The sequence below is a fragment of the Amphiura filiformis genome, chromosome 3 (assembly GCF_039555335.1).
Source record: "Amphiura filiformis chromosome 3, Afil_fr2py, whole genome shotgun sequence".
In the NCBI taxonomy this organism is placed as follows: domain Eukaryota; kingdom Metazoa; phylum Echinodermata; class Ophiuroidea; order Amphilepidida; family Amphiuridae; genus Amphiura; species Amphiura filiformis.
In genome coordinates, this window is record NC_092630.1 from 2891885 (window position 1) to 2915361 (window position 23477).

Here is a 23477-nt window from a genome sequence, read left to right on the forward strand (position 1 = left end):
GTATGCAAATATAGAATCGTAAATGAGTTCAGTAAATGATTCAAACTGAGCATGTAATATTGTTGGGTTTTTTTCGCAGGTTACACGATAATGCACAAGAATCTTGCTAGGCCATCTTATGTGAGACAACCACCACTGTACACAGATATCTCACATTTTGAAACATCGCCAGGATTCAATCAAGTCCGAGATTCCATGATCAGGTAAGTTGTCCCTTTCGTGCATCTGTCAGGCATATTCAGCTACATTGCATGTCATTCATAAAGCGGGGATTAGTATACCTTCAGATGGTTTTGTCATGCTCAGGAAAACTTAATTCTTGAATAATTTTGAATGAATTGTGGCCATTGTCGATTGTAGCAGTAGGTATGCACAGTTTTGTACATAGTGTATGGCGCAGTTGTTCGCTCGTGTATTGTTAATGTATTGTCAGGGAGGTGCCTGCTTCTGATTATTATTGGTATCAAAATGATAATTACAACTATAGTTTTCAGCATGGTTCACAGCAGTCTGCCGATTTGGCGCTGTGTATAGCGTAAACACAGAAGTGGGGTTCTGATTGGCTAATTGAATCATGTCATCATCACATCAGCACCTCATTCGCTGGTCAAGCTGCGTAGCATCGTGTGATCTAGGGTTTTTTTCGCGATAGCCAGAACAAGCAGATCACTGAAGGAAATTGCTGAATAGTATGACTTGTTAATGAGATGAAGAAAGCTTTGTTTTCAATTTGGTTTGAAAGTTTATACAATGACAGTATAATGATATAATTAAAGACAGAGATAAAAAGAATTTATCGCGTCTGATGTCACTGACAATTACGATCCTTGATTGGTTTACACAGGTTAATAGCGCGTAAAAGGAAGACCGATCTATCTGGTGCTGATCGGAGAAAAGGAATAGCAGCAAATGGCAAAAAATTACGTACTTTTACAAGGCAAAAAGCAGCTTTTCTAGGCATTGTTGACATGGTACCTTCGCGAAAGAAAGTTTCCTACTATCAAGACCTAACTTTTGAGATGGTTTGCATATTTGAAGGTGCAAAATTACCAATAAGGTGCCCGGTTATACCGCCGCGTTCAGCAAGTTATCATCACGACACTTGTAAACAAACCGTGCTCGAATTTGATTGACAGATGACGTCAGACGCGATAAATTCTTTTTATCTCTGTCTTTAATTATAACATCCTATGTTTCATATCAATGCTCCATTTTGTTTTTACAGAGGTGAAAGTGGAACCGTTTTACTGACCCAATCAAGAAATGACACAACTCTTACAAAGTACACTTGGCGCCCTGTAAGTATGCTTCTAGAATTACACATTTACAATACTGGATCTCTGTTTTGAAGTGGAAAAAATATGCTCCCTCTCTCCAAATATTTGAAGGAAAACCCACTGATAAGTAATTGATTCTTGTTGAGAAATTCCACAGCCAAATTTCAATCCCATCACCTCAAATGGTTTGAAAATTGTTGAGCTCCAAAAAATGTGTATGTAATTTTGTGTGTGCCACATTTCACAGTTTTAAAGTAGGAGATAGTTAACTTCAGAGAACAGAAAATATCCTGGTCACTCTTTCAGGTGGTTGGGGTTTGAACCAAAATTCCATATTAATTTGTTTGCTTGAAGAGAATTTTATGTTAAGCACGTCTCATTGGACTACCTACATGATCTATACTACTTGAGCATTAGGAAGTAGTCAGTTATGAAAATCATTTACATTTTCAGACTAGCTGTTCTCACTTTCCACATTTGATCAAATTTGTTAATAAACAACTACTTGTATAGTTGTGTTAAATACCTGTAATAATGTGGTATAGTCATTATCTTATAATCAGTGTTCTTATTTTCTGTTTGTTCATTGCAGATCAAACTAGCGCCACTTTCAGTTGCTGTGGTGCTGTTGGAATCAGATTTCACCATCAAGTCTTTGAGGCCATTCAGTGGTAATTATTAACTTTCTATCCACACATGCAAGCACACACCCTCCCCTATAAGTACTGCTTGTCCACCGGGGACAATTATTACCCAACCAGGGATAAAAACACAGAGTTGGAAGATTTTTAGGGCATAATCAGGGACTTTTCCACACAGTACCATTTTTATCCCTAATTGGAGACTTGTGCCATATTTTGGCAAATTGACAATGGGGGTTACATTTTGAAATAACAGACGACCCTGTTGTCATCGAGTCCTTATTTAATGCAGGGGCGTGAGAGTTCAGATTAAATCTGAATTCAGACTTATTTATTTTGATTTTCAGCTCTTTTTCTGCACTTTCTGTGTGCAAAAGTATAGCAGCTTTCAAAATTCAGAGTTTTTCACACTTTTCATACCTGTTTGCAGATGTTTCTTGTCTGTTGTCACTCACAACACTGTTAATGTGAAAAAAAAACCCACAAAATTGTTTTCTATAGGCCAAAAAAATGCACACACTCACACCACAAAAAGCAATCAATCTCAAACCTATTACAATTTGTCTCGAAACTGTCTTATTTGATAAATAACAGTGCTGTGATGAAATAGCTTAACATAAACCATCTTTCGGGTCTGAGAATCCCCTGATGAGTAAAAAGCTATTCTGATGCATGTTTGGTACCAGTAGCTATAATACAAATATGAACATGAAATATTTTGAATGAGACAAGACAGAAATTGTCTGACTGGTGACATGAACAAGAAATTGTACCACAATGTATAAATTACAATTGTAATTGTTTCTTTCAGTGTTACCAGAATCCAGACTGTACCATAGACTTGATCTTGTACCAGCCGACTCCATGTGTGCTCACTTCAAGCAACTAGCAACCACAGGTATGTGCATGGTATTGTAGGTTCAGAGTCAGTTTGGGCTAGTCCAGTTGAAATCCATTATACACCTGCTATTGAAAGCATGACCCCATCTTCCACACAGGAAGTGTGAATTTCAAATAGGATTACCTGAATGGGCAATTCCATTTGAAATCGACACCCCCTGTGTGGGTGATTTAAGGACATGGTTTCCATAGGGGGGGTGTGATTTTCAACTGCAATAGCCCATACAGATTCAGATTGATTTCCATCTCAAATTACAAGTTATTAAGGGGGTGGCTCTGGCTTTGTAAATGTTTTTGAAACATTATCATTATAGACATACAACCTGATTACTCAATGGTTGTGAGACATACATGCAATCTGACCAAAGTTTTGTGTATATCTGACAGATATTTTGTTTGTCAGAATTATTCAATATTAACTTCGGTGCCCATAGTTGCATTTGATCACCAGTGTTTGACCAGTCACCACTTGTTTGAAAGGCCAAATTTGATGTTCCACATATGTGACACGATCAAGGGAAATGAGTCGGATGTCGCTAATATTGTTTTTCAGATATTGGCAAAAACAGTGTTCAAATTCTTTTGTTTTATTTTGTTTTCAGCGATTGATAAATTGACATAACTTCGCTAAGAAAAGTCGTATCAACATGGGGTTTTCAGTTAATGAAAGCTCTAGATGTCCTCTTTAGAAACATTAGTAAAAGTCATTTTTGACCAGGGTCGACATGTGACTCATTTTCCTTTGATTTAATGCATGAAGCAAACTGCAAATTTCTCTGCTGAATGCTCCATGTAAACAGGTTTACCTTTGAATTATGATTGTATAAAATCATAAAATTTATGAAGTGCAGAAATCCAAATGATCTAGATTTAAATAAACTTGTAAAGGATTAGACACTTCCTGATTTCATGGTACTGGTCAAAGTGTTTTTCAGTGTTATGTGACTTCAGTACTCTGTAATGCAAGTATTCTGTTGCCTAAACATTGCAGACTGAAGTAGTGCTGTGGTCGGCACCGTTTTTTAATGTCGACATGTCGATATAATTCGTATACCGACGTCGACATAAAAAATATTTAAAAAAAAAAAAAAAATTTAATTTAAAAAAAATATTTTTGGCCAAAAAAGCAAGTTATAGGCCCAAAATGACTTGTTATTCAAGGTTGGAAACCAGAGAAATGCTGCTAAAAAAAAAAAAAAAAAAAAAAAAAAATGCCAATTTTTTTTTTACAAAGTTGGATAAAAGTGCATACTAATTCAATGTGTCCCTGACTGTTCAATAGAAGCAAAGGTAATCAAAATATACAAATTTATCCAACTTTGTAAAAAAAAAATAACAAGTAATTTTGGGCCTATAACTTGCTTTTCTGGCCAAAAATATTTTTTGAAAATTAATTTTTTTTTTTTTTTTTTTTTTTTTTTTTAGAATTTTTTTTTGATGTCGACATGTCGGGATACGTGCCGACGTCGACATTAATGTCGACATAAGGCATGTCGACCACAGCACTAGACTGAAGTGACCCTCTGTGCCTTTAATAGTGTATATTTGTAGAGGTTATTTGTGTCATTTGAGGATAACAATCAAATGGACAAGTTACCACCATATTTGTAAAGTTATATGATAAAAAAAATATTGTTGTCATCATATATTCTCATTTGCCCATCGATAATTACAGATAGCAGCACGCTGATGCTCTCACCAGGAGGGTTCGAATCCCCATTTGAACATCTTCGTCAGGATGAGACCAAGCTACTAGTGCAAGCTTACATGGCATTCCTCAATGATAACACAGGACTCATAGCCACACCTGGCATCAAGGTAAGGGATGGCTTCAAAATTAAACATCCAGTCAACTGCCGGCCCCCTGGCAGAACCAGTGGTTTGGTCATCATCTCCAATTTATAGATACCAGGCCCAATTGCCAGGGCACAGGTGATTCGGTTTTGAACCCATCTCTAAAGTAATACTTAGTGAAGGATTTTCAAACAGAATACCAAGAGATGCTGTGATGAAATAGCTTAACTTAAACCATCTTTCGGGTCTGAGAATACCCTGCTGAGTAAAAAGCTATTCTGAGGCATTGTTGGTACAAGGTCTTAAAAAATGTGAATATTATTATATATGTTTGGCATTGAAGATTTTAACAGTATAGCATACTGTACGTTAACATGTTGTAAGTTGTAATAGTTTAATTTTTGCAATTGCTTCCATAGGAGGGAATAAAAAATGATGTGGCTGCTACCAGTAACATAGAGAATGTATGGCTAAAGCAGATACGAACCAGTCAACTGAATGATTACATCGTACGGAGGTAAGGGATCAAACAGTCTAGTGTGTCCAGAAAGAACAATATTACACTAGCTTCCAGAGAAATATGGCAGTCTTTTGCTCTGATTGACGCAAGCAGTTTGTTAATGAGCAACATACGCAGAGCTTTGTGTTCCTTTCAAGAGCACCGACCAACACTTTTATGCGTAATCGGCCAATCAGATTATCAGTTTGTTGTTATGTTTGTCAGACTATTGAATCAGCCAATCAGAACCCCACTTAGTGTTTATGCTGTGCACGCTCTCAAAATGTAAACAAGTGCAGTTCTTCTCTGTCATAGACTGTAGTGTTTGAATTTCATCATTAGGATCAGATATATCTCAAATTTCAGATGGACTTTGTTTAGGGAACAATGCTTCTTTGAAATACTTGCAATTTCATACTTGTAGTAGATGACATATTACCACTGGTATTATAAACATGGGTCTTATGACTAAACCTGGAAAGGCAATTGAATGAACACAGCACGACGACAAACGCCTGCGTTTCTGCCACTCGGACATGACAACACGCCCACGGGGAGGTTGTGGTGCACAGTAGACGCATGGAATTAATGTGCGTCTGAAATAGCATGTTGTGGTAATTCATTCAAATGTCTAAGAATTTGTGAGGAAACAGTGTGGTGCTATGATGAAATAGCTAATACAACCATCTTTCGGGACTGAGAACCCATGCTGAGTAAAAAGCTTTTCTGATGCATCAAGCCAATTCCTGTTGACTCACAATGGGCTATTCCAGTTGAAATCCATACACCCCCTATGGAAGACATTACCTTAATCTCCCACACAGGGAGTGTAGATTTCAAATGGAGTCACTTGCTTACTTACTTGCTTAAGATGAGTGGTGTCCTCGAACTACAACAGCAAGCCAAACCCTTCTGTCCTGCATGGCCGTTCCCAAATCCATAACATCCAGTCCAGTGTCCTATTTCAATACATCCACGTATGTTAGAGGGGGTCTACCAGGTTTTCTGTTTCCATGTTTTGGTGTCCAATGGATCAGCTTAGCTACAGGTTCATTTTTGCTTCTGTATGTGTGCCCAGCGAAACGTGTCCTCCTCTCTCTGATCTTCTGTGAAAGTTTCGGTAGGTCACCATATAGCTCTTTGTTCGTGATGTGCTGCTTCCAATTGATGTTGTATACTGATCGAAGCATTCTTGTGTAGCAACCATCAAGTTCTTTACATAGTCTGGGAGACATAGTCCACGCTTCACATCCATAGGTTAGAACGGATTCGACGGTAGCAGCAAATAAACGGCTCTTGAATGTCTTTGGGAGAGTTGACCTCCAGATTTTGTTGAGGCTGTTACATGCTCTCCATGCAGCTGCTTTGGCGTGTTTTTACACCTTTTTCCGTGGAGTCACATATTCAGGTAACCCCATTTGAAATTCACACATTCTATGTGGAAGATTAAAGGTCATATCTTTCAAAAGGAAAAGGGAGTGTATGAATTTCCAACTGGAATAGCCCACACATGTGTTGTAAACGTGATTATTCTCTGCTAAGATAAATAATTGTAACTAAATTATTGGTGGTTTCATACAGGTACGTAGCAACAACAAGTGGAGTGTTACGAATGTACCCTGGAACTCTCATGGAGAAAAACTACGCCCCAACTAAGCGACCATGGTGAGTAAGCTTTCCAGAAATCATATTCATATTATTGGGCAGGCTTGTAAACAGTGTCAAGCATTGTCCATCTTTATCATGTTTTTGTGTTACTGTAACTAAGATAACTTGACGAGAAAGTAAATTTCATGGGACTTCATGGTGAGATTGAATTCCATAAATTATATGTGACACAATCTGGTCCATGGGGGCCAAAGGCGGCAAATTTGAAATTGAGATAAAGGTAAAAATATGGAGTTAAAAAACAATAAAATACATAAGAAAATAGACATCAAAAAACTTCATGCTAGACCTTTGGTGTTTTCAATAAATGATAGCCTATTGTATGTATAATGTAATAAATACAGTAACTCAATTTTCAAAAATGCCTCCTTTGGCCCCCATGGACCTGATCATGTCACTAATAGTATACAAATGTGTATAATGGTGCATCAACAAAATTATATGATTAATATAACAATGAGGTTTACTGAACTTTAAGTTTGTATAATAAATTCAAATAAGACAAGGGATAGAATATATGTTCCAAATCACTTGTTTGTAACTAATTGTTTCTGATTGTTTTCCCTGTAGGTTTATGAATGCTGTAGACCATGCAGGTGATGTCGTAGTATCATCGCCAGTATTTAGATGCAGGGGCGCTGGTTACGTGGTGACCATTAGTCACGCTATCTATGAGGGAGCGTAAGTCACTTTAACTAGCTCTTAATTAATTTACTCAAATGTGAATTTTTATCAAGTTTGTGAGGATGAGCATTTCAGAAATATTCATTGATAAAATGATTGATAAATACAAATGAAAATAGCTATTCTTTGGCTCAACTCAAGTTTAGTAGTGATGTCAATGCAATTTTGCAGTTGGGCTGCAAGTGTGCCTACAAACTACCTTTGTATGTATATGCTCTGCACGATTAACATTACACATACAATTTGATACGGCAACCAGTGAAATGTGCACCTGCGTCGCTACTGAACTTGAGGTGACCAATGTATATGGGTGCTTTTCTTTTGACTGGATTTTTTTAAATTAACCAACCGTAAACGTTCGCCTAATGGCGCTATGGGCTCCCTTGACATACTGGAATTTTAGACCAAACTAAAAGTGCCCTCCCATAAAAATCCCACCAGCAAATAAGGGCACATACCCTTAATTCTTGTTGGGATTTTTAGCGGAGGGAGCTCTCTATTTGTACATGAAATTGACCCCAAGGCAAAGGAGCCCAGGTGTGCCATTAGGCAAACGTTTACGGTATAATGACATGTCCTCATTATTACACAGTAATCGGATTACTTTTAGAAAGGTGTATGCATGCATTGAGTGTCCAAAAATATGTTTTCTCTCTTGATGCATTTTGATATTGAAATATGATATTTTTTTACATAATGATGCAATATGCATGGTGTATGTATAAATATGGTGAAAGAATATAAAGTGTTTCAAGACCATGTTGTAATTTGTCTTTGTATTATTTTGTACTGTAGGAGTAGTGGCATCCACAGCAGTACAGATCCTGTGACTGGTGTTATAGCAGTGGACTTTACATTGCAGTACTTCTATAAACAACTGATAGATACACTGCCAATATGTAAAAAGAAATATATGAGGTACGTCTCATTTCATAATCTGTTTGATTGCATGAATCAATATTTTTGGTGCACATAGAAGGCTTCGCATTCAGTGATCCCAGCAAAGTGTAAAATAAATTCTTGAAGATATTCATCAGGACTGTTCATGATAAACTGGTATATGTAATTTCTTACAACTAGTCCAAAGATTTCCACTTACTTGCAGACGTTTCGAAAACTGACAGTTTTCTTTATCGATGCTATTGTTGCAATGACGATCTGTGTACAGCTGATGATTTCTGCTGCTTGGCAACGGAGTTGCCAGTTGATTTTTCACTTATCAGATCGTCAAAGACGTGACTCAAGTTGTATTGCCCCTCGTCTCTGTTCATGGTATTGCCTGAACTCCCACGATGTGGTTTCTTTGTTTACGTGCACGCCCATCAGTAAAGTTCTGGACATTGTGAAAGAAAGACTTCAGAAAGAGGGCTGGTTGAAAGAGTACAACAAATCCAACGGTTTCAACTTGTCAACAGAAGACGTGGTAGAACTGTTAGATTTCATCCTATCCACCACCTACTTTACATTCCGGGGGAAGATTTACAGACAACTATTTGGAGCGGCCATGGGTAGCCCTGTTTCACCGTTGGCGGCGAATATCTTCATGGAACACCTGGAAAATATTGCCATCGCTACTGCCCCTATGGAATGTAAACCAAAGCTATGGAAGAGATATGTGGATGATATCTTGGAAATTGTTTGTAAAGATGAAGTGAATAACCTCACTGACCACCTGAACCAAGCTGACGACACCGACTCTATCAAATTCACTTTTGAAAAGGAAGTGGATGGCAAGATCCCCTTTTTGGACACATTGTACGTTGCGCAACCTCCTTGTCCACCCCAAGGACAAACGGGATCCCCATCATTCTACAGACGTCGTCGATTCAATACCTTGTAAAAACTGTGATTTGGCATACAGCGGGGAGACAGGAAGGAAGTTCGGCAAACGTTTGGAGGTGCACAAAATTGAGGCAGAGAAAATTGGTGATAATATAAAAACCAGAGCCACCAGAAAAGCATCCCAATCAGTTGTTCACAAATCGGCTATCACTGATCATGTAGTAGAAAACAATCATGTCATCGATTGGGAGGAGGCTAGGATTGTCGGCAAAGAGAGTAATGGATATAAGAGATGGATTAAGGAGGCGATCACCATCAGAAAGCGGGCAATACCATGAACAGAGACGAGGGCAATACAACTTGAGTCACGCCTTTGACGATCTGATAAGTGAAAATCAACTGGCAACTCGCTGCCAAGCAGCAGAAATCATCAGCTGTACACAGATCGTCATTGCAACAATAGCATCGATAAAGAAAACTGTCAGTTTTCGAAACGTCTGCAAGTAAGTGGAAATCTTTGGACTAGTTGTAAGAAATTACATATACCTGTAAAATAAATTGTAGAAATTCCCTAAAAATGAAGGATAAGTCATTAAAATATTTTTGAAATGAAAAATTTGGCAAAAAAACCAGCAGTATTGTAAACATTGAAGCCCCATTAAAATACATGTAGCTAATTTCTCTACTTAGTAGAGAAATGACAGATTAATTTGAAATGTCTTGTCTTTAATAGATAGCTTTCAGCTTAATTACTAACAGACCCTGTTGGCACATCAAACAAAAGTGCCAAAATCAGATATTTTATGATTTTGTATGATAGCAAATCACTGAATAGCCTTTAATCAACATTTATTGATTTTGTTGTTTGCATATATGCAATGTTGAAAATCCATACACCCCCTATGGAAGACATTACCTAAATCTTCCACACAGGAACTTTGAATTTCATATGGGGTTACCTGAATGGGTTACTCCATTTCACCACTCTCTGAAACAAAACCTGTTGGATCGCACAGAAATGTGTGGATGTCGTAAATTTGTTTGTTGTGTGAAATCAATTCAATTTTGTGTTTAATTTGCTGCAGGTGTTTCATCATGGATAGTAAAGGCTATCTTCTTGCCCATCCTCATCTCGTATCACCAGTAGCAAGAGTACCGGTGGAAAACAGACATATAACACATCAGGTAGGTTTGTCAATGTTGTCAACCATCCAGTTAGTACAAATAATGTGTTAATGAAATCCAAATCTGCTGAACTTGTGTGTTTATTTGAAGTAGCTATATATCTCATCGTATCTGGGATACATGCACTGATCTTCTGGTGGCAAATAGCTACTGACCTGTAAAGAGATTGAATTGTCACAGGTCAAAGTTGAGTAAAAGTAGGATCTTGTTAATAACAGAATTGTAGGCCACTGATAATTATTTTGTTAGAAGACCAGTCGCCCTGAAGATGCATCTGGGATACAGTTGATATATAACCACTCCAAAGGCACAAGAAATTTAATTAACAAAATACTTAATTCGGGACACTTCTGGTTATTTTTGTACTTACGGTATATTATGGTGCATTATGAACCTCAAATATATAGGCCTATCAGATTTATATTTTTCAAACTAATGTACCGTTTGAATTGTGATGAGGTATACAGATACATTTAGCGCTCAACATCTCTTTGAAAATTGTTACATACATGTAGCAGAACTGTAGAAATTCTGTAATTTGGTTATGGACAAGTTCTGATATTTTGGAGACAATTTATATCAAAGTGCCAGCATTGATCATCAATTGCCTTATTTCTATTCAGTGCCGCCGAGAGCCATTACGGGCCCGGGGGTAAATGATCGCACAGGACCCCTGAAGTCTCTTTTCTTTGCTTTTATGGACCCATTAAAGTATGCTTTATTTATTTTCTACAGGCCTTCTAGGACCCTGGGCCCGGGGGTAACACCCCCCCCTTAACCCCCTTTGTCGGCAGCACTGTTTCTAGTTCCTCAAAATGATTATCATATAATTATTAATTAATACCAAGTGTGTTTTTCATTTGGACCTACAGGAAGTGTTAGTCTCCAACGACATGCTCTATCACAAGACATTTGTACACAAATACCAGTGCAATAGCTACCCAAATAGGACAATGCAGAGATACTACCGATTCAATACCAGCATATCAGGTGTACTGAGCAACCTGTATCATGGTGGGGAGTGTAACAAGTATAGGATCACACACATCAAGGGGACCAATGCATTTGTTGGTGTTATCAATGATACTTGTAATGTGGACACATTGTTTTGTCCTTGTAGTATGGTAAGTTGAAATATTGAGTTATGTTTATTGGATAGTCCATTCCATGCTTGATAGTTGATACAAGAGTAAAAGCACACATTGATTAAATACTAAAGTGCTAAAAATCAATCGATTTGATTTTGAAGCCATCTCTAAAGTCACACTAAAGCGCTCCACAGACTCGAGTATTAGACGTACAATATTGTATGTAACATATCTATGTTATTTAATCTATTGCCATTCTATTTCCAGTAATGATTAAGTTCTAACGAATGTTTGATGACGAAAAATCGATAATATGTTACATATAATATCTAGCAGAAATATATTATCGATTTTACGTCATCAAACATTCGTTAGAACTTAAACATTACTGGAAATAGAATGGTAATAGATTAAACAACGTAGATATGTTACATACAACATTTTACGTACAATAAAAAGTCTGAATACTGCTTAAGTGAAGGATTTTCAAACAATACCAAGAGATGCTGTGATGAAATAGCTTAACTTAAACCATCTTTCGGGTCTGAGAATACCCTGCTGAGTAAAAAGCTATTCTGAGGCATTGTTGGTAAGAGATTTTAATATTATATATGTTCACAGGCATGAGAATTGTCAGACTTTTGCATGAATTCAGGCTATTTTGTTGTCCAAATTGCACAATTTTTTTTCAGCCTGTTTTGGGCCTTACGACCGAATTCACACGCTTTTTCAGGCAGTTTTAACAAAGCCATTCTCATGTGTGTGTTCATCATTGAAGATGTTACAGTATAGCATACTGTACTTCAACATGACGTCATGATTTCATACTATGCCGGGATTGCTTTGCGGTGTGTTGCCAGGGGCGTAGCAAGCGGGTGGACGAAGTCTATGGGCCCCGAGGGTTCAGGTGCCCCGAGCACAAAAGCGAAAATAAAATGAGGGCTGATAATGGAGAACAGGGCCGGACTTATCAATGGCCAGGTGGGCCCGGGTCCAGGGCCCCAAAATTGCCCCATGCATCTTTCTTTTAACCCCAATAACAGCATGTTTTTTGGCCAAAAAAGGGCAACATTGTAAAATTCATGTGGATCTGGGTCTGAAATAGATTTTTTGTGTGTGCTTCGCGTGCAAATGTCCTAGTAACATCGGAACAAAATATGTTAGTCCCCATTTATATTATACGTAAACCAAAACTTGGTCGGTGACTTGAGTGCACAGGCCTTCCTCGGAACGTAACTTCGGGTCCTCCAAATTTTGGGCTGGCCCAAGGCCCCCTTAAGGTAAATCCCGCCCTGGTTAAAAGGGCCCATACTGCTCCTTGTCCATGGGCCCTTGATGCTCTTGCTATGCCCCTGTGTGTTGCCCACTGCATCATACTGCATTTATCTTTATTACATTTTAACTTGGAAATGCGATGAGTTGTGGCAAAAGGTAATCGATTGAGGCATAGTATGAACGGACTTTTGTTATGTAATCAATTCATGAAAAAGTGGGAAAAAAACAGTATTTTTAAAATTTTATCTTCAGATATCTCTTTAAAAATGATGCTGAAAAGTACGCTTTTGAAGTGTATAATTTATTTTCTTTTATCTGTTAATGTCGAAACCCAACCTCTATCTAAATTTTGGTTTACATATGGACTGAAAAATATGCCATTGATAACAGTGTAATAATAATTACCAGAAAATAGGTACCGATTTCGTCAAATAAACGCCCGGGCGTTACATTTTCCCAAGGGGGGCGTTTATTAGAGGTCATTTTTAGTACGACAATTCCTGTTAAAATCATTAGGTAAGCTTAAAAGTCACGCTAAAATGACGAACTATGAACTTTTGACACTGACTTTTGGTTCACTTTTTTTTCGCCATTTATTGCTGCTATTACCGACCATGTGAGCAACTTGGTAAGCTTATTACACAAGATAGCATGGAAATATTGGAATTTGTGAAACATCTTGGTTGAAAAAAGGGGTGGGGGCGTTTATTTGAGGGGGGGGCGACTATTTGACGAAAGAACGGTAGTTTAACCTCAAGGATTATCACATACAATTATTTGTTTGTTCTACAGGTTGACCGTATGTGCTTGAATTGTAAGCGTATGGAGCAGACTGAGTGCGAGTGTCCATGTGAATGCTTATTGGAGATGGACTCATGCCATGGCAAACTGGTGGATGAAGAGGACAGGTGAGACTCAACAGATTTTTCCGTAACATCTAGAAAACAAATCTTTGATTCTGAAAGTATTAAAGCCATAATGTATGATCTAATAAATGAAATTGGTTAATTTTTTTCAAACCTGATTTTTTTGCATATATGTAATGTTTGCACATGTCCCAGCTTGCACCTAAATGGAATCGACCAAATTTGTTGTCTTTGTAGGTCAACAGGAAAGTTCGACATAAAGTCATAATTTTTTTTATGATTTATATCCTCCCATAGAACTACATGTTAAATGGCCAAATTAACCAGTGGGATTTCTATCACTTTACCTTGTTATTTCAGCTTAAAATGGACAGCAACCCTTCGCAGCAGTTATTACTAATATTTCAACATTTCGAATAAAGAATAACAAAATTAAATTGGACAGAAATCGTACATTATGGCTTTAATCGTATTGTCAAAATTGCAAATGGTATATATCTGATTGATTTTGCACAGTCAAGTCACATCACATTGGGATGAATTGGGATGGTGTTATGAGTGGCTGCAAATCCTTTTCTCACAGCAATACCATTTAATTAATCCATATGAATATTGACTCCCAAGTATGGCTGTTGTCGAGTAGAATTTTCATTGTCGACAATCATCAAATCTCCAGATTCGATGTCGACAAAGCAATACACCAATAAAGTCAAAATATTAAGTTCAGAGACGACATTATGCATTATGTGTCGTTTATTTACATCAAAATATTATCATATGCCACATATACACAGCATCAGAATATTGGGATTTTATAGAAAGATGATCTGGACCACTTACAAATAAAAAGTAGAAAGCTTGATGCAGTTCTTTCATGGTAAATAATGGCAATAATAAGTTTATCTTAGGCTTATTGCTAATAATTTAATGACTTGCGTTTTGTTGACAATTGGTCCATGCTTGTCGACAATCTGGAAATTTCTTTGTCGGTAATATTGTTGACAGTAGCCTTGTCGACAATAGCTCTATTCCCAAATAAGTGTTTCTTGTTCAATTTCATTTCATATATTTGTTTATCAAATAAAGACACTGGGGTCAAATTATTTGACAAATTTGTACATGAACAGTACTTTCTTTAAGTCTTTAAGATATTCAATATTATACATGATATTGTTTGACTTGCAGAAATCCCAGCTGTGCCCGAGTAGAAGAACCAGTGCACCTTCCCAAAGTGAATGATATATTGGTGACAGAACTACCACAATGTCATGAGTCCAGATGCCAACACAGGAAATCCTATGAGTGAGTATTTGACAGAATAAACAATGTTGACTTTGGTAGTGATGTCAGTGACCAGGGTTCTATTTACTTAGAAAAATTTTCAAAGCAATTTTTAGCAAAAAAAAGTTATTTTGGTTATGTTCTTATGATATTAGCATATGTTTACATTGTAAAGAAATGCTATAAGCTGAAATTTATGTAGCAGGTTGTCCAAAATGGGGAGTATTTTGCTCTGCTACACCAGGTATTCGAACGTTGGTTATTACGTGATTACACTGCAAGTGTGCTAATAAAGTGCCCTTGTACGCATGTGTATAGGCTTGACTGTATTACGTTCGCTCACACGATATCTAGTTTTTTTTTAATTTTTTGTATTTCAAATAATTTGATAGTCCTCGAAAAATGAATAATTTCTTAACATACAAACTTGTTACCATAAAGGTAGCAACAAAAATGTTGTTAAAAATGTTTGTATTCCTACAAGTTCTTCGGGATGTCATCGGATTCCATTAAGCCCCATGCATATCTCTATCATAAATATTACACATTTTAATGGGACAATGGTCTATTCTATTTGAAATCCATAGACCTCTATGGAAGACATGATCTTAATGTCCCACACAGGGTGTGTAGATTTCAAATTGAATCACCCATTCTGGTAACCCCATTTGAAGTTCACACTCCCTGTGTGGAACATTAAGCTTATGTCATCCATAGGGGTGTATCATGGATTCAACTGGAAGAGCTAGAATACTCAGATGAGTAATGCTTTCATGTTGTGTATTCTTTTTCAGTGAGTGTTACGGTGTATTGGACTGTGAGTGGTGTTTATATGAGCACTCAGGACGGAACAAACTAACGTCTCCATACTGTGCTGAGCAGCGGCAGTGCTTCAATGGCGTTGTAGGGGCCAAGACTCCATATGGAGACGAATATTGTAAGTAGCAAAGTGATGTTCATCCAGGAATTTGTAACCATTTTTTTGTGTGTAGGATGGGTAACAGGTGGTTGGTGGGGTCATAGGGTGGCACTTCATTTCTGAGAATGCGCACCCTGCAAAAATGATTAAAACTTTAGAAATCAAGGAAATAGTTAACATCATGATTACAGTACATATTTACGATACCAGATACTGCCACTAGTCCATTCAGTCTTTACAGCTTCTAATCATTTGTTACCTTTATTAATACCCAAATGTCATAATAATGAACTAAATTAATAGGGGTTGATATAAACTTGTTCTGTTTTACCACCCAGACCTTAGCGAGGAAGTGACATCCTTGAGGTCAGCTAGCGGAGCTCACGTGGAGGTCCTGTAGCCGGTGCTCTCCTGGGTGTCATCATGGCATTTGCTTTAGTGACTTATTTCTACCGCCAACATGTGCACAACATGCAGCGAGGCGTCAGGAGATGGCTCAGAATATATCGGACACGTCTGTAAGGATGTCGCAAGGAGATGATGGAGATGAGGACAATGATGAGTCAGGAACTAACCCACCACCGCACCCACCTTGTAAGTGAAGTTTAAAAACAAAATCAATATATAGAATCTAGAAAGTAATTTTTGACCATGTAGCAGAGGGAGCTTGTGGGATAAACTTGACGAAATCACATTAAATAATTCCTGTGCACACAACACAAGGATACAAGTCATGTATGTCAGGCTTTTTTAAAACAAAAATATGCCAGTTCTTTAAAATGCAGACAATGAAACACAAACACACACAGAGGATGTAGCTGCTGACTGGTTGGAAGTCACATGGTTGATTTTCAAGGATAGCACAAGTTAGGGGATAAGCAGGAAGTGGCCACGGATGGTGGTCAAAGTTGGTGATGTAATGTTAGGTATGGACAATTTTTTTTAACAGTGGCTACCATAACAATCATAATTTATATCTACCTGTATTTCTCATTTTTTTTTCCCTTACCCAGATGGTCAAGCTAATATTATGCTAGCTGCTATACAAAACCCAAGCCCATATCATCAGCGCATACGTTATGGTATCCGTGTGTGGCGCAGAGGCGGCGGTACTCCTAGCGAGAGTGACCATGGTTACAGCACCATGACACCACATGAAGATAGCGAATACCATTATGTGGAGCCGGAGCCCATCGTTGTGGAGCCGGAAAGGCGGCATTTTGAAAGACGGTCAATGGACTTACCGGAGTCGCCGATACCGCAAACGGCTACATTACTGGATCCAACGATGTCATATGATGACATTGAGTCATTTGACGAAGCACCGCCCCCATTAAAACAATCAACGCCACAAACGGTGGTACCCAAAATCGACCCGCCTCCACAGACAGTTCTTCCCAGAAGAACGCACGTCAAGGCACAAATTCATATGGTGGATACTTTTTGCTGAGAGCACATGTGAACACTGATAATATTGGACATTGTATATATATATTTACCAGTGTCGTAGAGATACTAACTATCAGTATTGTTATGAAAAATCCTTAATTTTTGTACTCGTTTATCAGGGTATTTACGTGGATATGTGTGGACCAGTCCCGAGTTTTTATGAAAATGAGATGATGAAATGAGTTATGTACAAGCAAGTGAATTTGTATTTCATATTTTACAACAGAAATACAAATTGTGCAATTATGACAAAATTTATTATTATTATAAATCATGATGTGATGTGTATAATCGTTGATGTATTCTTGAAATACTGACATTACTCTGGATGGGTTATGGTGTATGTATACTCCACACTGTGGCTATTGCAGTTGAAATACATATACCCCCTATGGAAGACTTGACCTTAATTTTCCACACAGGGAGTGTAGATTTCAAATGGGATATTTAAGCATCAGTGGCTCCATTTGAAATTCACTTCCCCCTGTGTGGGAGATTAAGGTCAGGTCTTTCATAAGGGTGTATGGATTTCAACTAGAATAGCCCAATGACAGAATCTGTCAAGAGACAATAAATTTCTGGTCATCATAAAGATGAATTTGGCACCAACATTTCAATGCTGTACACTGACTGCTTAAAGGAAGTCTCCGGCAATCACAACATTATTCCTTATATGTTAGAAAAATAATTATCAAGCACAAATCACATGGTTTTATTTAAAACAAACTCATAGTAACCATAAAAACGAATAAAAACATCCGTTTCTCAACACGCGATATTCAAAATGCCGGGCGCCGAGTGCAATGACGTCCCAGTAATACAACGAAGGCTGACGACAACTGAACACAAATAACCATTACGTCATTGCACTAAGACAATTTTGGCGCGGGAATTTTGAATATCGCGTGTTGAGAGCCGACTGTTTTATTTGTTTTTATGGTCAATATGAGTTTGTTTTAAATAAAACAATGTGATTCGTGCTTGATAATTATTTTTCTAACGTATAAGGCATAATGTTATGATTGCCGGATTCCCCCTTTAAGGTCAGGGGCATTGACATTTTATAATGGAACATTAGAGAATCAACTACTTAGTGATAGCAATATATAAAATATATTCCACATGTAATAATAGGCAATTGAATAGTGATAGTTATAATGAAGTTCATGACTGCATCAGTTCCTTTTGTGTGTTGTAATCGCAATATTTTGCCTTTGGACATTGTAAGTTTCAGTTGGAAAATTGAAATTCCTTATCTCATGCACAGTCATTAACTTCTCAGTGGAGTATACATTACACAAAATCGTTTTAATTGATATCATTAGGCTATTCCAATTGAAATCCACATACCCCTTATAGAAGACATGACCTTAGTGTAGATTTCAAATGGAGCCCCCATTCTGGTATAACCCCATTTGAAATTCCCACTGTGGGAGATAGAAGTCATGTCTTCCATAAGAGGTGTATGGATTTCAACTGGAATAGCCTTTTTAATTTATCCATGAGGCTATGTCAATGTGAGTATGCTGCAAAGATGAGTGTTTGGGAGTACAAACATTATTTATTGAATCGATTCAAGTAAGATAATGAGATTATGAGAAATTGGACAGTAGTTCAAACTAATTATTGTGATCAAAATGTCTTCTTGTGTGTGTATTATGTAAAAGGGAGTGGGGAGGTAAGAAATAATTGCTGAGGAGAAATGATCTTTATTTTAAAAGATGTATTATATCCCATAACTATATACTTTGCTTAGTGACGTATATCAGTCTGCAATATTATGTATTCTGTGTTGTTAACTTAGTGGTTGTAATCATGATATCAGCCTTATCATTGTAACAGTTGTTACCAGATAGTAATCAGTATATCAATACTGTTTCATAATGAGCCGTTCCAGTTCAAATACATACACCCACTATGTAAGCCATGACCTTAATCTCCCACACAGAGGGGTGTGAATTTCAAATGGAGTCACCCATTTAGGTAACCCCATTTGAAATTCACGCTCCCTGTGTGGAAGATTAAAGTCATGTTTTCCATAGGGGGGTGTATGGATTTCAACTGGAATAGCCCATTTTGGAGCAGACGACACTGAATAGGTGATTCTATTTGGAATTTACACTCCCTGGGTGGAAGATTAAAATCATATATTCCACAGGGGGTGTAAGGATTTCAACTGGAATAGCCTAGCATAGTAGATGGTAACAATCTCTTGAGAATGAGGGATATATGTAGTTGGTGAAGCCCAGCTGGCATGTATTTGTAACAAAATTGTGTATTCACATAAATTTGCCAACTGCCAATGTGTACATGCATGTATCAAAAATGTACCACCTTATTCACCGCAAAACCTCAATCAGCTTTAATCAATGTCATATTTTTTTAATTGAGTGAAATTTTTAGCCGAATTCAAATACGTTCTACCACCTTATTTATTCTTTGTGTAACTTGGTGCTTAGTGTAGCACATGACTATTTCATAGGAATAACATGAAGTTGAATTTTGATATTTTTTTCCAATTGTGGGTATATTACTGTCTCATCTGGTTAGGATTTGGTGCTAGTGTTTTCTTGTGTCGGTATTGGTTACGGGAAAAATGGAGCCATTTCACCCATTTTGCTATATTTTTGAAGTGGGAAGGTATCTTGTCAAAAGTGATCTGTGCAGCACAAGTCACAAATATTTGGGTACATAGCACTTAATTTTTTAACAGCAAAATATCAATTTTTATGCAGAAAAACTATTACAGAAGGTGCATGTGGTATTTTATTTTCTCAATTTATAACTGTACCTTGTTAGGAAATAACAAATGTGACAAATGCAATTGGGTTAGTGGCTTCATACTATCACCTCAGTGACAGCACCCTCCCCCCCCACACCACCCCACCATCTTGATATGTGCCTGTCCCCAATCAAAAGAAAAAACTGGACAAATGTAAATGTCCATATTTTATGCCAAAAATGCCACATTTGAGGCAAGTTTTCAATTTTGCCCCCCCCCCCCCCCACCCCCGGTGCTGCCACTGCAAGTGAAAATAACAATATGACCAATAATAATGAACAAGGAACTTCAACCAGGTGAGGGTGTTTTGCCAAATTAGTTTACATCAGGTGTTCTCATTGAAGCAACTCATTCAATCAATTGTACTTTTATTTGTTGTCATTGATAATCTTGTTTTATTATTATTATTGCAGTAAATAATACTCGATAACAGTAGCCATTTTTTTTTACTAGGAACTTGTAAATTATATGTATAGAATTTATACAATATTTTCTAGGTATTTAATGTTGGAGGCGAGAATTCTGGTTTCGTTTTTCGTTTCGAGAATTTCAATATTGTCAACTGAGTTACATTTTGATTCACTGCTGCAGTTTGGATATTAGAATATATGTGTTTCAGCAACCCATAATGCTCTATGTACAATAGCGTACAATGTATATATTTGCTGGTTAACAAGGAAGGCCTGATCCTGCTTGCATCATCTCTAATCAATGACTTTTGAACCTTGTAACCTGTGCGGCAGTTTCTTTGTTAAAAGGAGAGGATACATAGCTAGTGTGGTACAATGTGAATGAAGTTTGTAGGCCCGAAGGAGTTGGGAGAGGATTTGTAAAAATGTGCAAAGCACAAGGTTGATTTCTTTTTATGATATTTATAAGTTGCCATCAGGTATACACCGTGTAATTGGTAGTGATTTCAAAATGCATCTCTGTATTTGAGAGAGCATTTTGTTGTGCCATCTTTACTCACAAGTAGGCATGTTAATATCATTTATCGCAATAAGTTTTTATTATTGTGATCATGATAATGTTATGACAGTCAGCGATATTTTGATAAAAATGTGTCCTCAAAAGTATGAAATTTGCCACATTAAAAGTGAATGGTCAGCCAAATTTGCCGGTCTTTAACATTGCAGATCAGCAGCTTTTAAACCGCTGATTATGTGCATGTGTAAATGAATGATGCTTTTAAAATTGATACCAGTACATATATTTTTGGCAAAACTTAACATAAAGAACAGCTCATACAAGAACTTTTTTGAAGTTGCCCACTATCTCCATTATTGTTTACAGCAATAAATGTTGCTGGCGATATCGCGATAAAGAAAAAGTGCTGATGAACATGCCTACTCACAAGTGAACGGTGTTATGCTGTGATTCTACTGCACACACGTTTCAAGGGTACTTGGCCTAGTGATGTTGGTTTTTATTTATTCCGTGGTCTGGGCTGTGCACCAAGCTTTCACGAGCGTAAACAAAGAAGTGATAAACAGTGACGCTGATTTGCTGATCAACGGTCTTGACAACAAGACCATTGACCCATTGGTCGTCAGCGCGTAGAAGGGGAGGAGATCTCGCCGCTTATACGCGTTCGATGATCACCAGCGCATACCTGGACCATGGAAGAATTAAAACATTGACTTTACATAGCAAAATATGAAAGAATTGTGGCAGGTGTTATGAACATTTAATGAAATCACTATAGGAATGGCACTTCTGTACACCCGTTTCATTTTACCCATCAATCATTTTGTATGTGGGAATAATGATAATTGAAATGTATATAATTATGTTTGTAGAGTATGAATCTGTACTCTTGTGTTTCAGACCAATTTTATACTATAGAATTGTTGGGGCAATAGAACTACTTGGATTGATGTAGGACATTATGAATACCACTATTTATGCAACATTAATGGAATTTTATATTTGATTGTACTCTTATGTTGTATTGTACTAAACATGTTTGTTCATGTACAAATATTGATGTGTTTACCAAATTATCGGGTAGGTTTCACGATGGGCATTCCTAATATTGGGTAGGTTTCATTATGGGTATTCGTAATATGAGTTGAGTGTTTCAACTTGTAAAACAAAGAAACTTGTACATCTTTAATCAAGATACTCACTTTTTAGGTTTTTGGAGCTGCATTCACCAATTTTGTAAAGAGGATGCCTTCAGTTTATTACAAACCTCAGATTAATGGATGTGAATTAAGCCCACTTTATCAGTAACTTCTACTTCAAAGGAATACGGTAAAAATCATATCCAGTGTTAAAAGTAAGGAAACAGACCAGAAGATCAACAAAGCCCTGTGAGTAGGCCTGCAGCCAGAATATCAAATGAATGAACACAGTGTGCAAGTTTAAACATGCATGTACTTGCATGCATCGCCTGCATCCAATACACTACCTGTTAGTGTGTTGTCATGGTGGAGTGACAGGAATGTGGTGCGTTCATCACACAGTGTTTATTCTTTTTCCCCAATAACTGACCGCACTATTGCAAGTGGCGGTATTGGGAGTCCTGATTCTCTTTATTAAATCTGTGGACCCTTCTTTGGTGGGTTATAAAATGAAAATGAAAAGTTAGGTTTATATAGGGCTTCACTGATCTTTTGGTTTGTTCCCTTACTGGTAATATAGTGTTATATTATTGGTGCAAAAGTTGGATCACATGTCAAAAAGTTTTGGGAACAGGTGACCAATTGATAGGGATGATGTTCACCGATTATCTCAATAGTATATTTTTGAAAGAAAACTAACTTATTTCAAAGCAATGTTCTGAATATGGAAAGATGGCTTCCGCATAGTACTTGGTTTCTGTTTAATGTAGGTTTATATTTATATAAATATGCAAAGAAAGTACTGAATATCAGAAGTGTAGTGCTTAATAAGTACGATTTTGTTCAAATAATTTCAGCTTCCAAGCAATTTGCCGTATTACAGTAATAAATAGTACTATAGTAATGTTGTGTAGGTGAAGAAGTTCGATTTTGGCTGTTAATCACATTTAATTCGGACTTTTCAAGGCGACTAGTTAACACATGATAAATGATATATATTGGTAGAAATTGGATCAAAATTGAATGGAATTTTATAAACTGGATAAACTGAAGGATCAAGACATAAAATGATCAGCAGAAATATTCAGGCATTGTATTTTAACATATCAAAGAAAGTTAAATGAGCATGTATTCTCATTCAATTAGCCTTATCGAAGTATGGCGTACACAAAAGGAGGGCAGTCTTAAATCTGGGTACCATAGACATACCACCTAGACCTATTACTGCCCATCCCTAACCATGGCAGTAGGTGAAGCCACGTAGCCAAGGTGATTTTGGTCGGGTGGTCGGACGCGGAGAAATATGCGTTCATGTCTGGAA

The 23477-nt window shown here is 37.2% G+C and overlaps 1 protein-coding gene across 1 annotated transcript in view; it reads left to right on the forward strand.

Moving 5' to 3' along the window:
- Positions 1-23477, forward strand: part of LOC140147870 (VWFA and cache domain-containing protein 1-like) — a 37255-nt gene extending 13778 nt beyond the window's left edge. Inside the window, 18 exon segments of the mRNA XM_072169648.1 lie at positions 80-203; positions 1226-1298; positions 1870-1948; positions 2730-2816; positions 4494-4636; positions 5032-5129; positions 6693-6776; positions 7350-7460; positions 8259-8381; positions 10331-10430; positions 11303-11554; positions 13586-13701; positions 14845-14961; positions 15735-15877; positions 16198-16247; positions 16250-16328; positions 16331-16453; positions 16873-23477. Of these exon segments, the coding sequence (XP_072025749.1) occupies positions 80-203; positions 1226-1298; positions 1870-1948; positions 2730-2816; positions 4494-4636; positions 5032-5129; positions 6693-6776; positions 7350-7460; positions 8259-8381; positions 10331-10430; positions 11303-11554; positions 13586-13701; positions 14845-14961; positions 15735-15877; positions 16198-16247; positions 16250-16328; positions 16331-16453; positions 16873-17309 (2339 nt within the window). The 3' untranslated portion in view covers positions 17310-23477.